Source organism: Anomalospiza imberbis, chromosome 7, assembly GCF_031753505.1.
Source record: "Anomalospiza imberbis isolate Cuckoo-Finch-1a 21T00152 chromosome 7, ASM3175350v1, whole genome shotgun sequence".
NCBI classification, from domain to species: Eukaryota; Metazoa; Chordata; class Aves; order Passeriformes; family Viduidae; genus Anomalospiza; species Anomalospiza imberbis.
In genome coordinates this window covers 5,548,463-5,568,971 of record NC_089687.1, presented here as the reverse complement: position 1 = coordinate 5,568,971, position 20,509 = coordinate 5,548,463, and the positions used below count along the sequence as shown (strand labels likewise).

The 20,509-nt window shown below is 40.8% G+C and overlaps 1 protein-coding gene and 1 long non-coding RNA gene across 2 annotated transcripts in view; one reads left to right on the top strand and one right to left on the bottom strand.

Moving 5' to 3' along the window:
* The window catches only part of LOC137476814 (von Willebrand factor D and EGF domain-containing protein-like), a 173,023-nt gene that overhangs the window by 20,711 nt on the left and 131,803 nt on the right, over positions 1 to 20,509 (bottom strand). The window contains exons 22-25 of the mRNA XM_068195162.1: positions 13,159 to 13,254; positions 12,296 to 12,391; positions 9,913 to 10,008; positions 8,311 to 8,406 (exon numbers count right to left, since the gene is read on the bottom strand). Of these exons, the coding sequence (XP_068051263.1) occupies positions 8,311 to 8,406; positions 9,913 to 10,008; positions 12,296 to 12,391; positions 13,159 to 13,254 (384 nt within the window). The remainder of the gene's footprint in view (positions 1 to 8,310; positions 8,407 to 9,912; positions 10,009 to 12,295; positions 12,392 to 13,158; positions 13,255 to 20,509) is intronic.
* Positions 1 to 20,509, top strand: part of LOC137476816 (uncharacterized) — a 162,982-nt gene that overhangs the window by 128,007 nt on the left and 14,466 nt on the right. The gene's annotated exons all lie outside the window — the stretch shown is intronic.

Here is a 20,509-nt window from a genome sequence, read left to right as displayed (position 1 = left end):
GTGAAAGAAGTGGATTTTGTGTTAAAGCTGGCACTCCTAGCCCTTTCAAGTGTTTGTAGGTAAAATATATCACCTATTGATTAAGCAAAATGAATCTGGAGAAACTCTGTGCCAGGAATCATGTCAGATCATGACACTGTAGGGATGTTGCTGATCCTTTTCACAGGACACAAACTGGAAGGTCAGACCAGCAGTTTCAGCAAATAGCACGGTTCAATTGATCCACTGGAGGAAGGTTCTCCATCTCTCTGGGTGCATTATGCACCCAAGCAGCACTGCTCAGATGAGACATTATCCTGACTTGCAGAGAGGGAACAACTCTTTGGATTCTTCTAGGCTCCAAATAAAGATTTGATCTTGCTGAGTGGTTTTCAAGCCTTTAAAATAAAAAATAAAAATTAAAAACAATCCCCAGGTGGGTGTGTTCTGGCCAAAAAAGATTTTTCTAACAAAGGACACCATTGTTTGGATTCTACTGGCAGAAAATAGCGGAGGTAAAAAAATGTCATTCACCCCTTTAGAGGGTATAACTGATGCTCAACAGATCATTAGTGAGATGGATGTACCAATATATCTGCTGCTGTGAAGGTCCCAAATGCACACAGCTCTGAAAAACACGTTATGGATTCGGGACACCAGCAATTTCTAGTCCCCTTTTTTCTGCTTCCAAGGGCAGTGAGGAAATAGTTCTGCCCATGCTGAGTTTTAGGCACATATGTTTTCCCACAGCTTGATTTTATCTGAAATTTCTCATCTGTGTTGATTTGGGTTTGTAAATAAAGAAATAACTTTCTCTGCAAGCTCTAGCTGAGTAACCTCAGATGTGTGATCCACTGAATGCCAGTAATTATAGCCACAGATTAAATTCTAGGGAGAAAGAATATTTGTCATGTAATAAAATTCCAAATTTTGTGCAATGCTCTAAAATTTGGATCCTTATCCATATCAAGCTACCAATCATTTTGAGGTTTGCTCACCCTATTTCTCGCTTCACGTACCTCAGACAGGGATGCAAAGCACTTCTTCAATAAATTACCTCTCTGAATAATAAAAAATAATCTGGTAGAAACCTCAGAGGGATGCAGTGCGGGAGAACAAATTACTACAAGACACAGAGGGAGCTGTAAATGTAATTGTGATGGTTGTGGTGACAGTCTGCATTTCTAATATATTCACTTTACCACAGAGCTCCGACAATAAGAGTTAGTTTGCATGACCTAGCACACATTTCAGAAGAAAAAAATGGTCAGAAAAATTGCAAACCATATAGATAGCAGTGCAATGTCAGTGCTTTGCCTAATTATGTCTGGGTCTTCATTCTGATGTGTACTCTGATATACTTATGGGGCCTTTTAGAGATATTAAAGCAGGAAATAAATCTGATTTAGTTATTAGTTCAGTAAAAATGAGAAAAATAATTACTCCTATGTGGAAAAACTACTGAGCTGCTAGACTGCACTCCTAGAGTCAGTGTGTGATGCACTGCAATCCTGCTTGCTGCCACATTGCTCTCAGCTGATAACATTTTCTGTCAGCTAAGGAGGATCCTGATCTCTCCATCTGCACCTCCAAAAGATTCCCTGGGAGTGAGTGGTAGGCAAGACTCCTAAACCTCAGGAAACCAGTGGGGGATTGTCTCTGCAATACAGGCAGAGGAGTCCCCACTCCCCTTGGACTGAAAGTCTCTCCCTCTTGGTCTCATGATCTTCATTTTGCCTATTGGCTGCCATCAGGTGAAACTCTGGACATGCAATAGTATCATGTTGGGATAGCTGTGGAATACTTCAGCATCTTGCAGAACGAAACCACCATAAGCAAAATAAGCACGTGTAGGCGCACATTTGGATGTTTGGGGAATATTCTGCTAGGAACTGTGAGATTTTGAAACCATTAGAAAATCCTTTTTCTCATTTACGGACTGGTTTTAGTCTGATTGCAGCACTATTAATTTGAAATAGACTGTAGCTCTGCTTTATTCTCATCTTTGCAAGTGTTAGTGTATAATTAATGTGGGGAATTGTAAAGTATACTCTCAGCACAGGTCATATTCCCAACTTGTTAGGGGCTTGAGTTTGGTAACATTTTCTCTTCATTGAAGAATTCTCTGTGTTTTATTAGGTCAGTGAACCATTCCAGCCTGCATATAAATTGTTCTGCTGAGCTGCTTTCTTGTCATGCCTGAATGAGAAGTGAAAGAGGACTCATACAGACAGTTTCTCCTCTGCTGATTGTTTTTGCAGATCTGTACTGGAGGATGACCTGCATTTTAGGCCATTTGGGCACATTCTCCTTGCCCTGAACGGGCTAAGGCACTGCCTGTGCTTGGTGCAATTTGGTTCTTTTTCATCTATGCAAAAGAAAAGGGAGATTCAAGTCTCAAGACGAGGAGAGCAGCCACAGGCTGCAGTGGTCTGGCTGATAACCCAGCCAAAAAGTGAGGATCTGGTCAGGAAGTTTGGAATGGGACTGCTGCCTGCACGGGCACTGCACTCATCTGTTCATCACCCCGTTATTACTGCCTCAGAAATAAGCTTGAGCTTAGATGGAAATCACTGCTGGAGAGGATTGTCTTGCCCGTGTCTTTTTGTGGATAAACAGGCAACATTAATCTCCATGATCTTCCGTCCTCTGGGCTTTTCAAGTGATAGATCCATTGCTCCTTTTTTAAGAGATGTTTAAAAAATATTTTAATTAAAAAATAGATCCCCAAAATATTTTTTCTTAAATCAATTAGTGGGAAAAAAGTACTTTTTGTCACACAGAAGCCCACAGCAAAGAGAAATGCAGTAATTCAGGAATCCCTTTTCTTTTGCTTTAGGCATGCTTTAACCTACAGCAGCAGATCTGGCACATTTCTTCAGTGCATTTAAGATACAGGTAAAAAATATTAAAATTTAGATGTTCTACTCTAGTAAAATTCATGCTGTAGTCTGGGAATGTTCTGCTTATGGAATGAATAAAAAATTTAATAATGCTTTTGGGCTTATTTAGAAAATATATTCAGTTCTTACCCAGATTTATTCTTGTTCCCTTCCTGAAAAATAAATTTAGACAGATGCATGTGCTCAAACCCCCTATTAAAATAAATGCATCAGCTACATATATATGACAAAATTTAGTTTTTAAGAAAGGCCAACTAATGGTTTTGTCACAAATCCTTCCTAAGGGTGAGCAGTGAGGAGCAGTGCTGTGAGAGCACACCAAAAACCAGGTTGTGCTGTGAGTCACTGTCTCCTGTTGGGAAGTCCCACCTGTCCCTGTTCCCCCCAGGCAAGATGCACAGATCATGTTTTGTTCAGCTGAATAGGAAAGACAGCAGTAGCCTGATTTTTTTTTTTTTAATTTTTTTTTTTTTGGGTTTATCTTCTGTTGTATTTCCTGCCCAGGGGAAGAAGATGACATCTAATATGAACCTATTCTGTTACATAGACTGGAAAATCAAGTGAAAACTGAGTCTAGTTTCCTTTTCCTGTGTCTCCAGACTGGGCACCAACCAAGGGACAAGCCAGCCCACAACCCTTTGTACTTTTGTTGCACAGACAATGCTTTGAAGAGGAAGTTACAGGTCTGTTTGCTATAGGCAGCTGCTCATTTCCTCCCAAACACCCACTGCTCAAGTGGGTTTGCTGTCCAGGAATCTTAGACAAACACTTGTTGCTTTTAAGCACATCCTTGCTGTCTGAAAAGCAAGTCTGACATAAATGATTCCTCCATCCATTTGGATGAGATATGTGGCTTGTTCCCTGCTTGTTTGTGTGGGAGGGTTTGCTGGACCTTTGGCTTGCAAACTGGCTGATTTTTGATAGCTTAAGTCAATCTGGCTACTCAGTGAAGACATTCCAGAGAATATATCACACAGTGTCAAGATGACAACTCGGTGGGAGTCTGATTTGTTGAGCAGTAAAACTTCCTGCTTATGCAGCTGGCGAGGCAGTAATGTACAGAAACATTATATGGGAAGGCTGGAATGTAGGAAATCAGTGACTTTCACAATATGACATTGCTTAGCAAAAAGCTGCCTTTGAAACCCAGTGTTCACATTTCCAATTAGTTTGCCTCTAGCTCTCATGCAAGGAAAGTCCTCATGCTACCAGGAAGGAAAAAGAAAGGAGGAGGGAAGAGGAGCAAGCAGAGCTGGAGGAATGACTGTGAGTTATATTGCACACTGTGAATTGGCTATAAATCCTGGCTGCAGGAATTACTGAGATGGAGAAATAGTTATCTCCTAACTCTGAGATCCAATCTGCAAAGCCCCAGTGTCAGTGGGATGATTTATGTGATACAAAGTCATCAGGATCGAGCCCACAACGAAACAGATGCACACAGAACCTTGTTCTCAGTTTCACATGGGCAGCAAACCCCATGTCCCTGGCCGTGTTGCATGGCCATGAGGCAGTGCCAAAAGAGGGGCTGAAGTCAGGCTCCAGGTGTGCCTGGTGTGCTGGAACAGGCAGGAGGAGGATGCTGGTTTCCCCTGACCTCTGCTCGCTGATGAGCTCCAGAGGGAGCTGTGGCTCGCCTTTTCTCGCTCAGAGATGCACTCACAAGAAGCAGACAGCAGAGGAAAGGATAAATGTGTGGTCCCGTGAATGCCTCTTCTTCTCCCCTTCTATTCATTCCAACCTTTCATAAGAAAACTCAGCTTTTATGGGCTTTCATTTTTAAAGGTTGTTTGTAGAGCAGTCCTATGAAAATGCACATAGTAAATAAAGGGAACTTCTGTGCTTTCTTTATAATTTTTGTAAGGATGCAGTAGATATCAGTCAGAACCCTGCTTTAAAGCCTCCTGAAAAGCAGTGACATCCCAGGATTGTTAAAGCTGTGTTTTTCAGAAGGGAATTCAAACCACTGCACAAACAGTTTTTCTCTAGCGCCCGAGCGTGTTGGATGCAAAGTTGATCCAGAAATATATTTTATTTTGAGGTGCTGCCAGAATTTGCCTCTTCCCTCTCAACAAGAGTGATTATACTGGAAACAATCCTTCTCAAGTGAGGATAGGAGGTTGTAGATTGCTGAGGCACAAGCACACATTTCCCTGTCAGCGCTGCCACCCGCGCCCGGGCTGTGGGTGTCTGCTTTGCATAATCACCAGGCACTTATTGCAGCTGGCAGCCAACCAGACCTCGCTGATTTACACTTTTTGGGGTTTTGGAGTGATGTTTATTTCGATACAAAACACCAACTTTGAGGCTGGATGCCTTTCTCCACACACCCAGGAAGCAAGGGGAGCGAGCCTGAATAGAAAAGATGTGGTGCCACCGCTCCCTCCTGCACGTTTTTGGCTGTCCTGCAGACAGTATTAGAAATTCCAAACTGTACAAGGATGAAAGTGATAACCCTAAGCCGTGGTTCTATGTGTTTAAAATAAACCAATAGCCTGTTTTGGTTCAGTTCAAAAATAACCTCTTTGATGGGTTTTGTGGCTTTTAGTTTTTATTATCTCCTTCAATTGAGAATCTGAAGCTGCCAAAATTAAATAGAAGCTTTTTTTCCTCTGTCCCTGCAGGTGAGATATTAAGAAGGAAAGAGAAATGTCTAAAAGCAGTGAAAACAATATCAATGTATCAAAAAATGATAACATTGAATTAACTGCCAATTTGTCTGCCTTAGTATTAAGTTTACTCACTCTATCTTGATAGGTTTTATTAGTCAGATAATAATCCACCCCAAATTTCTAAGAATATAGACTCAGTGTGAGTACATAATAAAGCTGTTTTGCTGTCAGACGTGTTTGAAACTGTACTAGAAGTGTAAAAGTGCATAAGGACACAGCAGTTTCATATTCAGAGTGCAAAGAACGATTAAAATAATGATAAAATCCTTCAGAAGGATTTTTTTCCCTCAGAATTGTCACATTCATCATTGTGGCTAAGCCACCCGTACGTTTCTCAGCGTGAGGTCACCTGGCAGCAACAGGGGACACCACTGAGCTGTGATTTGGGCCACAGGTTCACCTGTAGCAGTCTCTCTGACATTGTCCTGGTGGTTTGGAAATGGGAGATGATGCAGTGTTAAACTTCCAGTAAACTTCACATCTGATCACAGCTTTGCTATCATGATATGTGCATTTTCCCCTCACTCTTTGTGAGGGTTTTACAACTCTGTGCAAGCTGAAATGTCCTGTGCACCTCAGGGCTCAGCTATCTTACTTGGAGTCCTTAAAGCCTGACAGAAAATATACTCAAATCCAGAAAAAAAAGACACCTCTGTAAAGCAGAAATCCCAGCTGGATTTCTGAGCACTCAGGCACACAGCCCATGGAGCTGTCTCACCCCTGCACAGTCAGCTGTCCCAGGTGGCCTCAGGATTATGAAAATTAACAAAATTTCTAAATGTATAAATACAGATATGTTTCCTGCTAGTGACACTGCAGAATGAGCAGCATGCTACTCAGCTCTATTTGGAATTTCAAATGGATATTATGGTAGCTTTTACATGTTTTTTTTTTTGAGAAAAAGAGAGGTTGGGTAGTGGGAATTCTTCATGCTAGGGACTTCTTCTCCACTTTTTCATTTGTCTGTGTGTGAGTTCAGAACATGTGCCTGTGTTCACACTTTAGCCTTTCAGTGTGTGCCACGTGTTCTCTTTAATCCCCCAATCTAGACTACGCCTGATGCAAAATGAAATGAAATCATGCCTAAAAAAGGGGTGAGATGTGTTCTGCATTTGGACTCTGAGAGGTTTATGGGACAGAGAGCAGCCTGCCACTGCTGGGAGCACTGGTTTTCTCCATTTTCTGGGGAGGAAAGTTTGCAAAGGTCAGCTGAGACTGACTTCTGCTGCGCCCTGCTGCTCCAGAGGAACAGCAAAATCTGGAACCTCTGCTAGAGGAGAGAGAAGTTATTTTATATAAAAATAAGAGGACATACAACTCTAAGAAAAACTGCTTGTTATTAAATCTTGTGCATTAACTTCTTCTGATGGATCTTGATACTTGTCCCATGTGCTCTTGATTTTAGGAAAGAAAGAAGAAACATTACTCAACATTTGTCACCAATTAGCAGTCAGTAGCCAGTAAGAATAAGCAAAAAGTAGTGCTTTCCTTCCACTTAATTATGTTTCTCTTCATTTATCACATTCACAGGCCCTTTATTAAAGTTTTTATAACACTAGGCTAAATAAACCAGACTAAATAGCAGTTATTGAAGTAGAATGAAAGCTTGGATCAGACAGAACAAAATTGTTTTCATCACCTCAAAAAACATTTTTGCAAAAGATCATACCAAGATGGACAACAAAACCTCAGAAACTTTTGGAAGGAGGAAAGAAGCCTGCTGTGAGTTGGTGGAGTTTGGAGGATCCCAGGGAGTGCTTTGCTAGACTGCAATCATCATCAGCCCGCTTCCCTTTGATCTGCCTGGAGATGTGGCAGGGTGTTTAAAGCTGGAAACAGCAATTCTCTAATGTTCCCTAACCTCAGAAACAGGATGCCAAACATAAGGTTTTTTCCTCCTTTTTTCTCCCTCCAGCACATTCCTGCCAGAACAGACTATTCAGTTGTGCACTGTGCGTCACGACCCTCTCTGCCGAAGGAGGGGAGAGTGGCAGTGTGGGGAATGAGAGGGCTTTTGTTGCTGCAGGGAATTTTTTACTGGCTTTTTTTCCTCTGTGTATGAGAGACATAAAATGATCTGGAAATGTACAGATTCTTCCTGCCAAGAATGGTTGTTTTCACAGCTCCCCTTTTGCCAATTTCAAACTGATTAAGAAATAATAATTAAAAAAAAAAAAAAAAAAGTTTTCACAATATATATCCTAAACTCCCTGGCTGACAGATATTGTTGAGCAATTGAGTCTGTAAAAGTGCCAAAATAACCTATTTCCCCAGAAGAATCAAAGAATTAAATATTAATACTGATGGTAACGTGAAAAAAGGGAGTTTTCCATGACAAGAACAGATTCAAGGATAAAGTGCTGTTAACCAATTACCTTAATTAAGCTGGAACTATGACTTTCTAATATTTTTAAGGATCTTAGTCAGCTTCTCGGCCTTTGGCTTTAATTTTTTCCCCCAAAAAATCTTTCATGCAAAATAATTAATTAATCTCTGAATACGAATGTTACTCATTTTGAACTCATGAAATATTTAGAGAGGATTCCAGCAAAATGCTCTCTCCCAACTTTGACTTGACTTATTCTAATTAACAAGTTGATTTTGGGCATAACACAGAGCTTTATGGGCTCTGTTAGAAATATAGGTGATCACAGCAGAAATACAGGTTAAATGTTCTCTGGAACATGCACAAAAGAGAGAAAAGCTGTTTGGGAGTCACAGAGCTGTTGGAAAACAAAGGGAAATGTGTAACTCACTTTTCTGGCACCTTCTTCCCGTGTAGCCCTCGGCACAGGAGCAGACATTGGTCCGGACACAGTGACCACCATTCTTACAGGGGGGAATGCAAAGAGCTGGGGAGAGGAAAGGAAATGTTCTGTGCACCAAGCTCACGTGGGGGATCAACATTGCCAAAGCACAGGCTCCTACTTTAGGTGCCTCTGTTGGGAGAGCAGCTCACAGAGGTGTTTTTTGGGAGGGTGTCTCCCCAAAGGGTGATTTGGGCTCTTGCCTGGGTGAGACCCTGATTCTGTGTTGTTTGTGGAAAAAATGTGGGACATGATTCCTAGCACCTGAGGGTCTCTTAGATACTTGCAGTTAAGTGGTCAGAATATTCCCAATGGTGTCAGATTTTTAAGTCTCTGTCAAAGGGCCTCCTCAAGGGCTTCTCCCCATGAAATATAGATCAGTGTTGGACTTTGCTAACTTGGTCTTGGTGCTGTTCCTCCTCCCTTTCTCAAAGAAGCAGAAGGAAGGGCTTTGCTTTCCTTCAGCATCCATCCATTATATCATCCCACCAATTTCAGATCCCATGAATGTGCATACTTATTCTCAATCCAGTATCTGAGCCAGAACACTTGAGAGCAAAAATTTCAAATCACCTAAATGTTGAAAATCACCTTCTGTGTTCAAGAGCAAGATCATCAAGTTATAGTCTATCATTTTCACTCTCTCCTTCACCCCCAACATCATTAAAAAAAAAGTTTCCAGCAAGCTCCATTTGTAATTAGATTTTTCTGTGTGAATCATTCACTTGCAAAAATATACATCAGGACCACATTCATCTAGGAATGTGGGAAACAAAAGGAGAGTAAGAGCAAATAACTTTTAATGTTGAAGTCATTTTGGTAATAAGGGTGCACTTATATTCCCAGATTCAGGAGGAGTTACTAGATCCATATTGAAAAAAGAGAAGTGGTGTTAGCACAGGGGTGTTCCAGCTGCTTGGGCCCTAAGTTCTCTCTCTTGTATGAGATGCTGGGTCATTAAAGGATTCATTCATTTGTCTTCTGCAGCACAGCATGAGTGAGAAGCCCAGGATACTGTTAGCCTCAGTTTAGAGCTAGGACAGGGATTCAAAATCAGCTCCTGCTCAATTCAGGGCAATACTGGATCAGATTTTTAAGCAAGGGTCTAATGAGCTCCTACAGAAGTCTCCCATCCACAAGACTTTAGGGTGGTCAAGTAGGTGACATTGTGAGCCCCATTTGAAGGTAAAATATCACCAGGCTCTGAAACCAGTATAGCACACACCACAGGGTGCTAAAATGAACAAAATACTGCCATGCTTTCTCATTTAATTGAATAGTCGCTAATTAATGATACCACTGACTCAGGTAGTTTTAGAATAATTATTTAGTTATCATTAATGGCATCACCAATAAGTTCTTACTTCTTCCCAATACCATCAGGAACAATAAAAAGTGGATTTATGACAGACTATAACAACAAAGGAGCACACATAGTTATGACAAGGAGAGTCTCTGGATATATTTCATGTGGGGGTAGGTAATGTTAGAGGTGATATTTATATTTTGAGCCTGGGCCCGTTATCAAGATGATAAATGGAATTTTCTTACCTCTCTGGCACTGTGGCCCATAGAAACCAGAAGGACACGAGCACGTGTTTGGCCGTACACAGACTCCTCCATTCAGGCACACAGGGTTGCACACAGCTGCATGAGAATATAAGATAACTTCATGGATCTCTGATAATGTTGAACTTTTCAGAGTAGGCACTCTTTTACTTCTGCACATGTCATTAGAATTAATATTTCTAGTGATGCTGTGAAGTGTTTAATGCAGCCCTTGCAGATCAGTTGTGCTGCAGCACTTATTCATGGTCGACACAGTGGGAGCATTTCACTTGTTTTAGCATAGCTTGGGAGATGAAATAGACTATAATTTAATGTAGTAATTTAATTTATTTCAGATGTATTCTTTTGATTCGCACAGTTCATTTATTTCCATTCCAGTATTCGCACCAAGCATGATCCCAAGGTAGTAAATGTAGTCAAATAAAATACACCCTGGATAACCTGGAGATGAGATATTAATTGTTTGCTGCTTTGTCTGCGTTCAGCCGAGCATTGTGGCATTTCCATGGACTTGAATAGGTGTGCACCAAAAAACCTGTTTGTTCTGCCTCATTTAAATGCCAGTTCCCACAACACATTGGCTCATTCATCACCAACAAAGCCACTGGCTGAGCTCCCTTTGCCTCTTTATGTATCTGTTATTACTCTAGATGATACAACAGGCATTAGGAATTAAAAGCTGACTTGCATATTTCTATGTGGCAAGTACCAGACTGTTAAAAACAAAACTATTAGAATTTCAAATTGATTTAGATGGGAAGTCAGTGTGTGAAGAATAAGGAATCTGATAAAATTTTCATTGTAAAGCAGAGTGACACTTTAAACCAGCCTTTTGCTTTTGGTTCCCTTTGTCTTTCAGTATCTTACAGGATAGCCCATTAAAAATGGGCTATGGGTTAAATGCATTTAAGCTTGAATAAATTAAGGGTCACTGAAATGTTTCAGATAAACTAAAGAAGAAATAAAATGTCAATTTGGAATGAGAAAAAGAAAGTGAAATTGTAGTCTAGATGAGAGGTTTTTCTGACTAAAGAGCAGTCACTTATGAAGTCAAAATGGATTTAATTCATTGCTCAAGGGGAATTTGGTTTAGTCATGTCATTGTCCTGGCTAGTTCATAGAAGTCCATAATCTTGTCAGTCTGTCAGTGTTTATATTTCCAGTGGTAAAGTAATCTTTTTTTTTTTTTTTTTTTTTTCATTTTTATACCTGTATTCTTCCTGACATTCCTATCATAACATGTGAGGTGGGAAACCCCAGAAATGTCCACAAAATATTCTGTGCAGTGCACTCAAAACTGTGCCAGAGAGGTGAGTCTGGCAGCCTTTCACCAAAGCTGTCAGCAGACAAAAAAATCCTGCTGCTGTTATTCTGCTCTGAAGTTACTGCTGCTGATGGTTGTTGTCTGTCCTTCTCTTGGAATGATTCTGTTTAAAGGCACCCCAAAATAAAATCGCAGAACTCCTTGAGAAGAAAAAGCAGATCTAGTGGGAACCAGAATAGCAGTGACAATCCCAGTCATTTCCTGTGGATCATAGCTGGGCTAATTTATGTTTCCTCAGTAGGTCTGTCATTTTAACACTTACAGGAAGAGCAATCTCCAGGAGATGGAGGTTAAAATGACATCCCTCACCTTCCAGGAAAGGTAATGTAGGCTGAAGGTGTCTCAGTCATTTAATATTCACCGTGGCAGAGGCAGACTGCCTCTAGAGCCTTCAGCTCTGGCACTGATTCAGGTAGTTCTCATCTTTTAATATTTCACTATTTTGCATGCCTTTTCCCAGGTGAGTGCTGTGGTTTCTGTGCCTTTGGAGAAAATATCCACCCCAGCTTTTAGGACTTTGATCCTGAGAGGGGGGTCTGAGCTGTGTCTGTTTAAAACTTTGAGACCTGACTAGAAATAAGTACCTGGTTCCAGTCCACACCTTGTCATTTTGTACTGATGGGTGGAGGTGGCTTTTTCCTGAGCTCCCACACTCCTGTGGATGCTTTCTGTAGGTGCTCTGCAAGTGAGAGATGCAGGCAGGAGGAGCAGTGTGAATTCTGGCAGCACAGCATGATAAGAACTAGCTCCAGAATCACACAAGCTTAAAAAGCTGCAAAAGGATTTTGTTTGTAGATTCCCTCTACAAAACCCTGAGATTTAGGTAAACATCTAAACCTATGAAAAGTTACATAAACTCAAGCCTTTCTGAGGTTTTGCCCTGTGCTTGGTGTCCTCTTAAGCTTGAAGTCTTACTTGGTCTCCTCTTCTTAGGTGTTAGTTCTTTAAGCAGCAATTCCCAGTCTGAGCATTGAGCTGTGGGGAAACCTCAGGGATTTTGGGCACTTTTGGGCACAGGATCAGGCACTGCCCAGCACTCACCTGTCTCACAAGAGGGGCTGCTCCACCCGTGCCTGCACTGGCACTCATCTGGTGACACACACACCCCCCCGTTGTGACAGTGCCTGCTGCACACCACTGCAAAACACACAAAAGATCAAAACCTCTCATCACTAACACCACTGCAGATCCTGAAGTTGCACTATTGCAGCCAATAACTGATAGCATTAGTCCAGGAGGCAAACTGAGGGTGGAAGCTGCCCCTTTCCTTGATTTGCTCTCTCTATTCGAAGCCACACACTTAAAATTCTCTGCTTTTTAAGTATTCCAGCTACTCGGGTTCATAGATAAAATTATATTCCTCTCAAGGGCAACTTGATATTTAAATAAGCAGCGAGGTCTGTAATGATGGAAGTGCATGTGTTTTGCTGATATAGAAGGGTTTGAAGGCTGATTTTCAGATATTTTCTGTATTGAACCTCTTTTTAAAGTTGTGTTGCAGAGTAGCATTACTCCTAATAGGTATGGCTGTTCTTTTGTGTTCTCAAAATTAGCATTACTACCTTCACTCACAATCTTAAATTTCATAAATATCACTAAAAATAACATGCACCTTTTTTTTCCTTCTTTTTTTGTTTGTTTATCCAGAAGCAATTTTACGTAGAAAATGTTGATTTAGATGTGCATATTTTTACATAATACAACAATGCTGCTGGTAAATCTATGCTCTGAAATAGCTACTGTATTACTTGAATCCTTTGTATTCAATAATCATTTAAAGGGGAAATATAGGGGGGGGGGGAAGAAAAAAGGCTTTTTGGTGCTTGTTTTTTTTTTTTCCCCGCTTGTAATTTTCTGGTAATTGAAATATGTGATGAGGAAAGCCTGAGTGAGTTCATACATACTTGTTTCACACCGAGGCCCCACAAATCCATAAGCACAAGAACAGGTGTTGTGAGGCAGACAAGTTCCTCCATGCTCACACGGGGGCTCACACTGCGCTGCAAGAGTGAAACACGAGGAAAAAAATACAGTTCAAATATGACATCCTCTGTGGTTGTGAGCACAGCACAGGTTACTTCTTTCCTTTTATTAATCTGGTGAGTAATTTGGCTGAGGAAAACGCTGCAGGATAGCAGTAGCTATCCCATTAGCAATACAGCGCTAATGAGCAGCTGTCTGAAGTCTGCAAGGGAATGGTTTTAACATAATCATATTTAACTTCTGAGCAGGCACATTTTAAAGTCCATGTTTTGAAGCCTAGTGATGGATGAGGTACAAATGTAGTTACAACTCAAGACCCTGCCTATCCCTCTCTACAAATTTGCCTTGTGGATGGTCAGTAAGCCTTAACAGGTGTCAGAACTCACAATAAGGCAGAGATTAAGTGTTTATTATAGAAAAGAGTTGTGTGTGAACTTGTCAGCAAAATGGCAAACATTTAAGCAAAAAAGTTAATATTTAATGAGTAGCATGAGCTCTGCAGATAAAGCAGCAAACTAGATAAAGAATTCTTGACTTATTGCAGTATGCAGTATAATTCTGTGGGAGGAAGAGGATGAGTGTGGAAAGGACTGCAGCTCCTGAAAGAGGCTATTTGCTGAAGGCATGCTTGTTTTTCAAATGTTGATAATTTTGAATCTAAAAACTTTATTGTACAGGAAGCATGGAAATTTTGGGCCCTTAAATCTAAGACCTAAGGCAGGTACCTGAGAATTCTTTTGGTAATTACTTATGGCAAACTCAAAAGAGGAGGAAGAAGATCACTGAAAGGACAGGATGATCACTGAAGGGAAAAATCATCACAGAAGGGACAGGATGACACTCAAAGGAGAAACTCTGTGGCAGGAGCAGAGCAAGAAATGTGTTCCAGAGGCACTTCTTGCTACTGGAAAAAAAAAAAGGCACCTCACATAGCAGAATGAAAAATATCTTCCCTTGTGTGTGGGAAGTGAATACAGTGAAAAATGTTGTACTTTGGCTCACTTCACTGGCAGAGTTTTGTCTTTTATGAAGGATATGAGGCTAAGCAAGGTTATTCCAAGGAAAAAGCAAAATGAAGCTAACGAGACCTGAAACAAAGCATCTTTCATTTTAAGTATTGTTACGAGGGAAGAGAACCTTAATGCACCACATTTCGTTCTTAAAGCTGGAAAATGGGCTATGAAATGGAAAACTAAACGAAGGACTAATTCTTGGGGAGTCTCATAATTTAAATGCAGTTATTGTGTTGAAGACCTCGTTACCTCTTGTGATTGTCACCAGGCCATGGAATATGAACTTTGCCAACCCAAAAAATAATGAAAGCCCTCACACATTTTCTAATTGTATTAAAAAAGGCAAACTCCAAGAAGGTGCTGTTAAATAAACCACTTTGACACAAATAGCACCGAAGACATGTATTTGGTATTTAATGATGAAATTTTCAATGCTGCATTATATAACTTTAGGATTTGACCTTCCTGAAAATAGAAAACTTACAAGGTGTATTTTAGATTCATACTGCATATGCTGAGAATGTCATTAAGCTAAATTTAGTTTTGATTGGATAAGGCTGAGACATTTGCAAATCAGTGTGTGCTTAGCTGAAATTCCAAACATATATCTACAGGGAAAAAAAAAATAAAAAAGAAGGGACAAACCCAAATCATCTTTGTCTGGACAATTACATAGATTTAGATAAGGTATTAGGAAGAAATTATTAGCTGTGAAGATGATGAGGCATTGGCACAGGTTGCCCAGAGAAATTGTGGCTGCTCCATCCTCGGAAATGTCCAAGGCCAGGTTGGCTGGGGCTTGGAGGAACCTGGGATTGTGATTTCTTTGCCCCACTTTGTAAGGGGGGTAGAAAACCTGAGGAAAAATGTACCAGTCTTTTTAAAGTACATTAAATGTGATTGCCTTTCCTGCAGGATGATGGTTGCATAAAGCCTCCAGGTGCCTAAGTGCTGTGCCAAGCACGGTGACATTCAAGCGTATTACGCTTTATTTCAGCGTGGTTTGTGTAGCACTTAAAGCAAGTGTGTCCATGTGAATAGAACACTTTCCATCTGGCCTTTGCACATTCTGAGGTGCATCTGAACTGTCAGAAAAGAACATGGTATTTTGGATATTAAAACATTTAGTTCTTACGGTGACATTTAACAGTAAAATGTTTAAAACTGTTCTATTACTGGTGAATAGCAAAAGATAAAAACTGAAGACTGGCTCCTCTGTGAGAGTAAGAGTAATATTCACTTAAAAGACATTTCCCACTGTAATAGAAATATACTGCTTATGTCAAATTATTTTCCCAAACTTCTATCTTTCATCTTCTGAAATGAATACTTTTTTCCAAGAGCATTTGCTAAATTATAGAAAGGTATTGCGGTGTTTTTATACTAAGCGGTTTTGGATAGGGAAAAATAACAGCAAAGAGGAAAACATTGCTGCAAATGGTCAATCTTGCTGTCAAGTGTACGTATGTTTATGTTTACAATTTAAAATCTGGAGGTGAAAATGGAGAAGTGCATTATTGTTTCCTCTGAAAAGGCTTTTTGGGAAATATCCCCAAACTTCTATTTTCCATTAAAATGAGATCGTACAGTTTTTATAAGTTTCTCTGCAATAACTTCAGGGGCACTCAGGAATACCAGATGCTCTGTTGTTTCGCTCATTTTCCATAGCCTAATCAGCAAATGTCTTCCAGGACAGAGTTATTGCTTGGCATCTCCACAGTGAGTAACGCCCTGTGCCATCCCCACGTGAGGCCCTGGGTCTGTGCAAATAAAGCCAGGCTTGGAGCTCTGAGAGCATTGCCTTCTTAGAACTTTGCACCAAAGTCACATCAGGACAGACTTCACTGCAGGGAGCGTAGTCTACCTTGTTTCATTGTACATTATTTATTTCTTTTCAAAGATACATTAACCTAAATTCCTAAATGTGCAGATGAAGTTTTAATGCTTTCAGCACAAGGGTGAAGTGGAAAAAGGGAAAGGACAGTTCCTCAGTTGTTGCATTTTCTTTTGGAAAGCTGTGGACTGGAGCGTTTCTCTTGCATGTAAGATACACAGATAAATGAAATGAAGCATAGGATTAAAGCATGTGTTACTGCAATTTAATTAACTCATTGCATATTTAAATAGTCCAGCAGTCTGGGAGCCCAGTTGTGAGAGAAATGTCCATCATAGCAACTGGAATATTCACAAGAGAAACTAGACTGAATAAACTGGGAATACAAATGCAGGCACCAGTGCTGGCTAGGTTGTACCAATGCATTTTGTTTTGTGAAATGTCAGCTGAGTGCTCATCTGCAGCCAAAAAAACCCAAATAAAGTGGTAGGAATCGTTAAGAAAGGAGCAAAGCACACCATGCCAGACTTCCTTATGGCCTGTATCCACAGTGAACTCCATCTTAAATACCATGGGCAGGTCTGAGCCCTCAGCTCAGAAAAGCTACAGTAAAAGTGGAAAAGATGCAGAAAAGGATTCAAGGATAAATAAACAAAGTTATAGAAGAGCTTTTGTGCAAAGAACAAGTGAAAAATGAGGTCCTTCCGAAAAATATGACTTTAGGATAGAAAACTGTGAAATCAGACGTGACCTGGAAAGGGTGAACAGGATGAAGTTCCAAGGCATCACCTTGGTGTTTTGGAGCACGTGATCCATAATTTCTGAGAAGTTATTCCAGACAGTATCCCTCTACCTTTCCCACATATTGCCACATAGATGCAGTTGGCAGCTGTTGGAGATAGGGAAAGGACTTCTGGTTTGATATGGTAGATCTTTTTGGGTGTAAAATGTCAAAAAAAAACCCCAAAAAACGTGAGCTACCCACATTTTGTTCTCATTTCATGCAGCTGTAAATGGTGAAGTCATAATGCTTTCCCAACTACTCCATCTCTCCTGTTATTTTGAAAATTATTTGGTTTGAAAAGTGGTTTTGTAATGTCAAGGCAATGCTGTGTTTTTAACTCTTGAGCAGAAAATATCACTCCCACCGTTCTAGACTTCCCACTGTTCTAGACTTCTCCTTCTGTTTGAAAATACTGTACAAAGCTAATTAAATATTCCAGAGTTTTACTGACTTCACCCTCTTAAGAATATTTTTCTAAAGTATTATAACTTTATCTTTGACAGGAGTGCTGAGGCTCTTTTATGACTGCTGAAATACCAGAAGGATATCACTCCTTAACTGTCAACCTAATCCAAAATGGTTTTAAATAATTGTCTGTATTCTATGAAGTGGAGGCTGACTTTTTAATAGTGCAGTTTTAGTGACCAGAAACTCCTTATCAAAGGAGCTTGGAGTCAGGGAAACAACAACAAAAAAAAAAAAAGGATGGTGAGAAATTTGGATTAAATCCTTATGTTTCATCAGTTTTCAGGTCTTAGTCTACCAGAAAGAAGCCCAACAACGATACCCAAACCAGAATTTTTCATTCAGTTCAGTTCTGTTATCAATTGGAAAGGCGGTGCTCCTCCTTAGGGCACCCTAAGGAGCTCCAGGAGTCCAACAGCTGCTCTCAGGCAGTGCCATATGCACAGACCCTGGGGAATGACAGCACTTTTCCCTTGTCCTTGTCCAGTGGATGCAGCATCTTTGCAAGTGATGACCTGTGCACCTTGGTGGGGTGGGGAACAGAGGGAGGATGACAAGGAACTGCTCTAGGGTGACCACCAACACTAAGAAATATTTCAGAGTGTTAGCCCCAAGTGTTACAAACCACTGCAGCACGTGTGCCACTTGTAACACAGCAGACAAAATGTCAGAAACGCTGGTGTCTGATATCAATCTTGTCTGGGCTCGTTCTGTATTATTACAATGCTAGGTTTTTATTCAACTGGCACATGGAGCTGAGATGTGTAAAGCCCTGTTTGTGCTCTGATGCTCCTGCAGTGCTCTTTGGCAGGTGAATCCTGCTGTCCCAAAAACTGCTAGAAGGAGACTGTACCAACGCACTGGTTTTTTCTGCAGATATCCTTGGAAACAGCACTCAGAGTGAAAATTAGGTATTTAGCAACCTCCCTCATCACCAGAGGGACGCTTGGCTAAGCTTACTCCAGAAGCGGCAGAGAGCATCTTCTGCTAGAGAAAATGTGGGAGAATCCAGTGGACTACAGCAGGCCTTTCCTCCCCTACTTTGTTTTTTATTTTTGTATAGGTGATGCTGACTGTCTCCAAAACACTGCTCTGAAATGAAAATTTTAAAGCTGGCCTGTTTGGCTGTGAAGTCTTAATACTTGGCTACTAAAAAAAGGTCCAATTGCTTTTGTGCAGGAAGGGGAAAGAGCTGCAGAGTCTCAAGGAAGTGTTTCCTCTCCCCTCACCTGCAGAGTATGTAGCTGCTGACAGAAGGGAAATAATCTGTAATTCTTATTACACCAAAGCAGGAGGAGCAAAAGCAGGGTTCTGCTTCTGACAGACAACGCAGATGTCAGCAGTGAAGGGAGTGCTCCAAATGGAAATTGCTGAAATAGTCTGAAAATATCTCAGATGTCTGAATATGAGCTAAACACACTGACATTCAGCTGTGTTCTTCCAAGAGAGGGTAGGAGGTTACACCTGATGGTCCCCAGGGGTCTCTTCCATCCTGTGGTCCTGTGAGTCTGTGACCCCCAGAGCAAGGGGACAAAGCAGAGGGAGAGGACTTCCAACTAACTGTGACAGGGAGACTGAGGGGTTTGTCCAGAGAGATAATAATATTAAAGATATAAAATATGTTATGATATACTTTAGGAAAGAAATTAGTTTTCAGGATGCTGCTTATGTTTTTTTCCTACTAGTCCTCCAAGTCAAATGGTTTTGAATCTACACATTTGGAAAAAAATAAACTGTATTCTATCACAGCATACAAACCGCTTGGTGAAGTACTTCTTATTTTACATTATTTTCAGACATTCTTATTAAACAAAGGTCACATCCCCTCAAGATCCAAAGGTATTAAAACTTCCTATCAGCTGGCTGGTTCTTTTATATACTTGAATTTTGATATGAAATAAGATGGTGACAACTATCAATAGAGTCCGAGTCTCTTGACATTTTTGCTCTCTTGCCAAGGATGTTATGTTGAAGCCTGGTGATTTTGCAAATGTTAGTCTCATCAAAGCTTTGATTTTTTTTGCCCAATGTTTGTGCCTCCTGTTCTCAGAGGACGCTGCTGTCTTGAAGAGAGTTGGTGTATTGTGGGCATCACAAGGTGCTGATGGCTGAGGTTGTGACAGGCCTTAATCTAAAAAATTACCCTCATTTTTCAACCTCGTTTGTCATGATGAATCACCTGCATCTGACATGGGAAGAGACATCCACAGCTGGAGGTACAATGGGTGCTGTTCACAGCACTGGCTCTGCTCCAGGGTGCAGGTGTGCAGGGGGCTCAGGATGGAGAAGAGAAAGAGAAGGGAATGGACAGGTTAATTATTGACTCAGGTGTCATGGTCAGTGACAAGAGACAAAAAGGGATGTTTGTGCGTTGTGTCATCAAGCCCCAAGATGGAGAATGATGTTGGTAATAAAGTATTTCATCCTAAAGACTCCCCAGGGAGATTTTCAGTAATACCAGTAACTGAGGAAAACCTCTCACAAGTAAAAGGCAGAGGCAGATTTACATTTTAAGGCAGATTTATGTTTTAAGGACTACATTGATGGGTCTGCTAAACACACAGCAGCCTTATGTCCAGACTGTAAATATTCATATGTACATGGGAGTGGTCTTTGAGGAGAGGCCTTTCTGTGGCCAGACTTGCTTTGAGCTTCCCAATACCAGAACCTGCTTGGTGCTTTTCCATCTCTAGGTATAAAACAGAAGTTAAAGACAAACTCCTTTGTGCCAAGTAACTCTAAATCCTTTAGGAGAAGCATTTCAGAAATGTGCAAAAAACCAAAAAAAATGAAATGTTCAAGATTACAGAAACCTTTTCTAGTACATTTTGTACTATATCCCCAGTATATGCTCTGAGCTCAGACAGCTGCAGCCCTGCTGGGGGCCTCACAGCCCCACAAAGCCTGGCTTACAGCAAAGAATCCCTGCAAGGTCCTTCCCAGTACATCATGGCTGAGACCCCTCTGCTCTGTGCATGAGGAATGAGAGACCAGACGAGAAAGAGGGGAATGAATGTTACCAATACTTTTGCTTTGTGTGGTGGAAGGCCAGTTAAGACATCAACTTATCAGAGGGATGTCAGCAAAAGGTGTGATTAATGACAGCAAAGTCAAGGAATTCATTGCTTCAGCAAAGTACATAATCCTATGGTTTTATGAAGGGATTCTCAGGCCCC